The sequence below is a fragment of the Austrofundulus limnaeus genome, unplaced genomic scaffold (assembly GCF_001266775.1).
Source record: "Austrofundulus limnaeus strain Quisiro unplaced genomic scaffold, Austrofundulus_limnaeus-1.0 Scaffold86, whole genome shotgun sequence".
Classification (NCBI taxonomy): Eukaryota; Metazoa; Chordata; class Actinopteri; order Cyprinodontiformes; family Rivulidae; genus Austrofundulus; species Austrofundulus limnaeus.
Window position 1 is genome coordinate 507093 of NW_013952488.1, and position 7671 is coordinate 514763.

General features: G+C 41.0%; 1 protein-coding gene across 1 annotated transcript in view; it reads left to right on the forward strand.

The window, feature by feature from the left end:
* Nucleotides 1-243: 243 nt before the first annotated feature.
* Nucleotides 244-7671, forward strand: part of nkain2 (sodium/potassium transporting ATPase interacting 2) — a gene marked incomplete at its 5' end in the record, with an annotated part of 113491 nt that continues 106063 nt past the window's right edge. The window contains 1 exon segment of the mRNA XM_014011918.1: nt 244-1350. Coding sequence (XP_013867372.1) covers nt 1297-1350 — 54 coding nt within the window.

Sequence of the window (7671 nt, forward strand, 5' to 3'; positions counted from 1 at the left end):
TTGACTTGACAGGTGGCAGGCGGGAGAGAGAGAGAGACGGTCCTGTTCGCTGTCTCTCTCGGTCCGTTGGTCCATCCCGGTGCCCATTGTCTCCCCCTCCTTTTTTAACCCCCTCCACACGTCTTCAAGAGACAAAMCCGAGATGACAAACTGAGCCTCGCTTTTGTTCCGCTCACAACGCCTTGTGCGTGTGACTTCACTGGAAACGAGATTTTATTTTATATAAAACGTCAATTTTTTTTCCTGCCCGCAATTTCTCAGTGTTATCATCTTTTCCAATGTCGACATTGTAAAGTGTTTTTGTGAATTAACGGAGCAGGAGGGTGACGGTTTTGACAGGAGCGGTGTTATGGACCTGATGGGGAGTCGAACCGGCGGAGGAACCTCTGAAATCATCCTCCACACCGGCTGCTGACACATCGCAGGATCCCTATTGTCTCAGTGGATAAGTCCCAGTGTTCAGAGTGAAAAACTCTAATAGAGGCGGGTTGGAGATGAAGAAGAGAGCCGCGTTTTGGTGGAGGATGCTGCCGCTACATGTCTGTGACTCCCCCTGAGAGAAGAGGAGAGCAGCCAGTCTGGGGGAGGAAATTAAAAAAAAAAAAAAGAAATAAAAAAGGAGACAGAGACCACTTCCACTTGTTTTCTCCACCTTAAATTAGGCTCTTTTAATCACACACAAGTGGCGCTTAATCGGATTATTCAAGCGAGCGATCTGAGAGATTGTGGTATTATCTCCAGCTAAGATCTCCATCTGTCTGTTTTGATTTTCCAGCGTCCAAGTAAAGTGGCTGCTGTGGAGGATTGTGTGCCATTTCAACACGGATAAGGATGCGACTGAACGAAGTGATCCGGATTATTGGTCCAGTAGGTGATGTCTGGACAAGTGGACCCTGAGCAGGTGTAACCTTTTTAATCTTAATTGCAAATGTTTTTTTTTATTACATCAGATTGTTTTGATTAGTTCTGCATTAAAGGGAATCTGCAGCAAACCTGCCGATTATTCAGTGGATACATCATTTGTGGACTTCAATTGACCCCTAATCCCACCTCTCTGTRATCCCTGACCTGTTGGAAAATCAGAGAACCACTTCAGACTTCCTCGAACATCTGAATAAAATCATCACCTTTGATTGCTCTGAGCACCAGAGGGAACTGAGGCTCTGTTTCTCTGAGGCCGGTCTGCCGGTGCTTCTCTCTGGGCTTCAGCCAAACGGGCCCTCTGTGGAAGGGCTGGAGAGATTTTTGGAGAGTTCCTGCTCCACGTGGACCTCTGCCCAGAGGGCGGAGGACATCATGGGGTGCTGTAGTGGCAGGTGCACCTTGGCCTTCATCTGTGGCATGCAGCTGGTAAGTGCTAAGATTACTATTGATCCTGCGAAGACTACRATCGATTTAAAAAAGAGGTCTTTTAAAAAACCTTGTAAGAGCTCTGCAAACAAACAAGTGGTTGTGGGGACACATGGAAGACGGATCCTCACGCTGATGACATGGAGCTGGGAATGGGCAGGGAGCACAGTAGATGGATTACACAAAGGTCACAATTTTAGAAGTTAATAAGTGTCTGAAAGCTCATATGAAGTGTTATTGAGATGGACRAAACGAATGGGAGCCATACGACCATGAATCTACCTTGACCTTTGTTGGATTGAAAATGATAGACACCAGCATGGAAAAGATAGGTTTTGTCTCGTTTGACATGAGGTTCATGCAATACAGAACAATGTGGGGATGGCACACAGAGTATATCTGACATAAACTCAAAGTCTCAACTATGGGCACACCTGGTTGATCACTGATCTTAAAAAAGCCTGAACTGACGATTATGGTTTTGGCTAATACCTTTTTTTAATAACTGACACTGTCAGGTGTTAAAAGGTCACAATACCCCTTCAATGTTCCAGTCTTGCAGCACTGTGGCTCAGTTGGTAGAGCTGATGCCTCTCAGCAAGAATGTTGCCRGTTCAAATCTCAGCCTGGGGACCTTTGTGGGTAGAAAACACCCCCCAAAACACATTACGGCAAAGGCTGGTTCACCCCAAAGATCCGGTGCCCCGGCACAAACAGAGCAATGTTGTATATGCTGTTAAGTGCCAGGAGGACTGCGACCAGTTATACATCGGGGAAACAAAGCAGCCACTGTTCAAAAGAATGTCCCAACACAGACGAGCTACATCTAATGGCCAGAACTCTGCAGTTTTCACTCATTTACAGGCCAGCGGTCACTCTTTCAGAGATGAGGATGTTCTCATTCTTGATAGAGAGGAACGTTGGTTTGAGAGAGGAGTAAAAGAAGCCATTTTTGTGAAGAAAGACCGTCCATCATTAAACAGAGGTGGAGGYCTCCGTTTTCAGTTGTCCCCCTCCTACAGCGCGACCATTGCCAGTATCACTCCACCCCCTGTTAACAATAAGTGTTAATTAGGTGTCAACGATAGCCATGTGATGTGAGTATCAGTCACATGGAGGCAGGGCTTAAAAGCCTGAATTTTGCCTGAAACTCTCAGACTGAAGAAGTCTCTTGGAGGAGAGACGAAACGTTTCATTAGAGAAGAACCCGTCCAGAAGACCTACACAATTTTTTTCTTTTTTTTCTGGGTAGAGTTTGCATGTTCTCTCCGTGCATGTGTGGGTTCTCTCCGGGTACTCCAGCTTCCTCCCACAGACCAAAAACATGACTGTTAGGTTCACTGATAACTCTAAATTGTCCCTAGGTGTGAGTGAGAGAGTGAATGGTYGTTTRTCTCTATGTGTGTCCCTGTGATGGACTTGCGACCTGTCCAGGGTGTACCCCGTCCCTTTCACTGTGACTGCTGGATATGGGCACCAGTGATCCACACGACTCTGAAAGGAATGAGTGTGTACAGAAAATGGATGGATGGATGTTGCGATCTTTTTTTTAAACATTGAACAGTACCCTTAAAACAAAACTTGTTTTAACTGGCTATTAGGTAGTGCTCACAGCAGAGCAAACAGATGATTTTCAGACCTTTATGGAGGTAGATAAGATCAGTGGATAAGATCAGCTTCTCGTGTAAGTATCGGACGATTGCAGATCTCCCAAAATTAAAAAAAAAAAGTTGATGCACCCATAGCCTCAGGAGTCGCTGATCTGTCCCTCAGTTTAAAGGTTCCTCTTATTGCCATCTGTGGCACTGACAATGCTACCAAAATAGAGAACAAGGCAGGAAGGGACAAAACTGCATATATATGTAAGCAACTGTACATCTAAGGCAACCCAGTGCTTAAGGATGTTTTCAAAAGTCATGATAAAAAAAACAGAGTAGGAGTAGTTTTTGGGGCGATTGGGTACATAATGTTAGTATTTTTTTATGTCACACTCTTTTTCCAGCTCATATTAGCCGAATCACTGTTCCTTGCCCCAACTGCCACTCCTAAAAAAAAAAACCCACTGTAGTCAAGTCACCTGCCACTCAAACCAGCAAACTAGCTTTTGATTTTCAACTTGACCCTCATCTTCTGACCTTTCTCAAACTGGGAGGTCTTTCTTTCACAAGGAAGCACTGAAGAGTGTGTTTGACCTGCTGGCAAAATGGGTTTTATGTTGATTAGAGGTAGACTGATTAATCAAGCAAACAATTTTAATTGGCCAAGATGGGCCGCTTTTAAAAAAAATAGGCAATCAGCCATATCTGTACATACTTAATCAATTTCCATGTAGGAAGATGACAAAGCAGCAGCAGCAGCTACATCCAGCTCACTGTAGCCCATAATTAATTTTTTGAAGCAAGCTCCTCTGTATGTCATATTTAAGCATTCAGGGTTTTTAAGAGTTGTTAAATGTACCTTTATTTAGGCTAAGCAATTGTCATATTTTGTTAACTAAAAATACATTTTTACCCCCAAAACACCTCGACTGCCTTGATTTCTAAAGAATAACATCGGCTATTGAGCAACTCRCATCAATCGACTTCTAATGTTATATCCCAATCTCAGAGACACTTGCAGAATTTCATTAAAAAAGGGAAAAGAGTAATTTTATGATGAAACAACCACAGCTTTGTTGTTTTTGTCTCTGCAGCAGGTCATGTTTTTGTCATGGTTAAAAGGGAGAATGGAGCACATCACGTTTTGTGGAGACTTTTGCGTCACAGTACCTTTTTAGATTATGAAAGCAAATAAGAAAAAACAAGCGAGAACATCTGAAACGTGTGTCCACCAGTGGCTTGTTGAAGGCATAYACCCAGTGAACTGTTACGCCCATGTTTGGATCTACACTAACTAGATGGCTATAGCTTAACAGAGTCGTTTTCTGTGTGGTAACTGATCTAAAAGGAAGCCTAAATGGGAGCTTGCATGTTGTCAGTGGTGTTGATTTATTCATCCGGTCCCTTCACTTCATTCAGAATGCTGCTGGGTGATGTTGAAACAGGAGCTGACTAAATATGCTGTAGTACAAGTGGAGCTGGGAGCAGAAATTGCCCCACTTTTGTCCTATAAATAGTATTATCAATTATTATTAGATGGCATGGTTCAAATTAACATATCTATAATCAGTTCAAAGCCTCTAATACCATATAGAACACATTATAAATATTAATTATGTAATATTTGATCAAAGAATTGAAAAAACTTTTAATTTAAACATTTGTTCTTATATGTGTGTAGTTTTGCTTTCACCAATAAGAGCACATTTCAAATGAGAAGGCATAAGAATGCAAACAAAATTATGTTTTAGGAAAACAAGATAATGGTTGAGAAAGTGCTCCAGAAATATGAAGGTTTAGAGCTCGTTAATTTACAGATCAAACGTTTTGCACAAATCAGATTAAGAAATGTTTCCCTTTAACAAATCCTTATAAAGAAATAATAAGCAGTCAGTGGATATTGTGTCTTGAATTATTCCTTTTCTGCTAAAACATTGTTTTAATAAAACTAGCGTTTCTTGCAGGAATGTACATTGTTTACCACCTCGTATGTCAAAATTTTAGATAAAGATTTTGGGGATTTGCTAGCACTTATAATGTGTTGGGGATGACTCTAAGCTATGGAAGAACATTGCATTCATCAAAGGAAAAGAAAATAGACTCCTGATCAGGACTCTATTTATTTCCTTTGGTGAATTCAATGCTGTTCCGATAAGCTACTAACACAGCAGGTTTTAGCTCAATATCTGTAAAATTGACAGAATTACAGAGTTGTTTTTGCTACGACTAACCAGTTGTGACAGTGTTCTCAAATTGAGCTGACTCCAAAAATTAGCCAGATGTAGATGCACATCAGATGATACGTTTCTGAGGGTTTCATTAAAATCTGTGCACTGGTTCATAACATATATTGCTAACAGACATCATTACACGACTCTGTGCCTCTCATGGCTTGATCAGACATTTTTCACGTTGACCAGGAGCCATTAATAAAGGGCAGAAAAACAAATAAAAATAGTGTTTTTCAACCACACTTATGTAAACTGGACACAATTATGAAATGCATTTAAAGAACAACTCTTTTTCTATTTGCTTGCCTGTAAAGACACTAAAAACAGAGTTAATCACAAATACAAAATGCCTCTTCTGTGGCATTTCCAGCTTAATCACTCATGTTGTAAGTATGTGACCTATTGCCACGTTGAATAGGACACTGTTACACAACGTGCAAAAATAAATACTCGAAAATCACCCAATTTTCTAAAAGATATTGTGTGTRCGAGCTAATGTGAGAGTGTGTGCTTGTAAAAGGCTTATTGTGCTGTGAAATAAGACATCACTGTTCACGCTTTTATCGGAACAAGAGCTACAGCTGTGTAAGGGAAACACATCCACATCAGAATGCTAATGATATCGTCACATGTGGTGCACATATGAAACACAGGGCTGCGCTGTAAATGGGGACGCTGTTCAATCCTATTGGTGTTCTAATTGAAGTGCGTGTTTGTGTGTGCGTGCTTGTGGATGAGATTCTGTCACAGAGATAGTCATTGTGTCTAATGCAGTGGAACTAATGCTATGCCGTAGTCAACAACATGTTTTGCTCTGTTAACTGTTGTAATAGCTAAGCCAGCTGATGCCACCGCTAGCAGAGCTGGAGGTCGAACACTACTGTACGTCACAGCTCGGTTCTGCACGGTTAGCTCGGCTGCCGTTTAGGCGAAAAGCCTCCTGATGATGAAATCTGTGTCTTAACTAAAGCAGCGTTCTGCTCTCAAAGGGTGTTTGAGATGTTCAGATATTGAGGTCTTGTTGATCATAAATTAAGTTTGTCTGAGTCGTTTGTCTCTATGTGTCGCTGTGATGGACTAGGGTGTACCCCGCCTCTTGAACACCGACTGTTCGAGACTGTCTGCCCCACATGACCCGGAAAAGCGAAGCGGGTTTAGAAAAAAGAAAAAAAAAATGGACAGATGTTTAAGACTGCCTGGAAGTTAATGGGTTTTGCTATGTGAGCCTCCATCTGATAGGTGACTTTGCTGTGAAAAGAAAAACAAATCTGGTCCGTGCGTCTTAAGTAGTAGAACTGACGGCTTATGAAACTCAACAGCAATTTTCACCCCGCTTCATTAGCTGGGTTAATTGCAAAGAGCTCTTTTCACCACAGCTGAGCAGAGATCAATGATCCAGGTTTGGAGATAAATCTTCAAAGCTGACGTCCCCATGTGCAGAACTTAATCAGTCCAGCCATGGGGTTTTATTATTAATTTTTTTTTGCCGTTTTACAGAATCAAAGTATAATTTTTACATTGTTCAGGTTAAAAAAGATTTACTGTTTACTTTCGTGCAAAATGCAAATGTTGACAGTGGTATTGTTGGAAAAAAGTAGTAGAGTATATCGGCTGTACAATAATGTTAAAATTATTTTGCAAGCCTAAAACTCTATTTGACACACTTGTTTTTAAACAGCCAACTGGCCCCTGATATTTTAGTCACAACTTATTATTGTACAAGTTTCCATTTCAAAATAAACTCAAGTAATTGTCAAATCWTGGCAATAGGTTGCTAATTATATTTGACCAAATATCACTAAGCTCTTTGAACGAAATTGTAATACGAGTGSCTCGAGATTTAATTTAGCCCTGTCTGCTGCTGGGCCACTCTTCACTGCTTCAGCTGTAACTGGTTGAAACTACTTCATGCTACATAGTGGTGAAGAAATTTATTAGTCAGGTTAGATACTGATTTTAAAAGCACTACACCATTTTCTTAGTTTTCCTTTTTAAGGATTGACTTTTATAATCCATTGTTTAACTATTGTTATGTCTTGATTAAAATAGTTTAGATACAAGCCCGAAACATTATTACAGCACATAAGAAACCGTTTATAATACAGTAGGTGAGTATTGCTGTCTGAGTGCCTGCGATTCAGCCGTAGGCCAGTAGGGGGCGGACCAGGCACTGAAGACACTGTATAAAAGGATCGGAAGTTCCGGGTTTCAGGCAGCGCTGCTCAGATTGCTTTAGCATAAGCAATAAAGCTTCGCTCGTAACCAGATCTGGGTTGTATGGTCCCAATTCTTTTACATTTTAATCTATTCAATATTTACCGGTTTTGTCTCGATTCCAGTTTAATGAACACTAAATTTTCTTACAGTGGCAAGTCGCAATTTGAAAGACACAAAAGAAACATTCATTGATTCATTCATTTTCTTCACCTGCTAATTCTTTCGGGATCGTGGATTGCCTGTCTCTAGGGCTGCAACGATTAATCGATTAATCG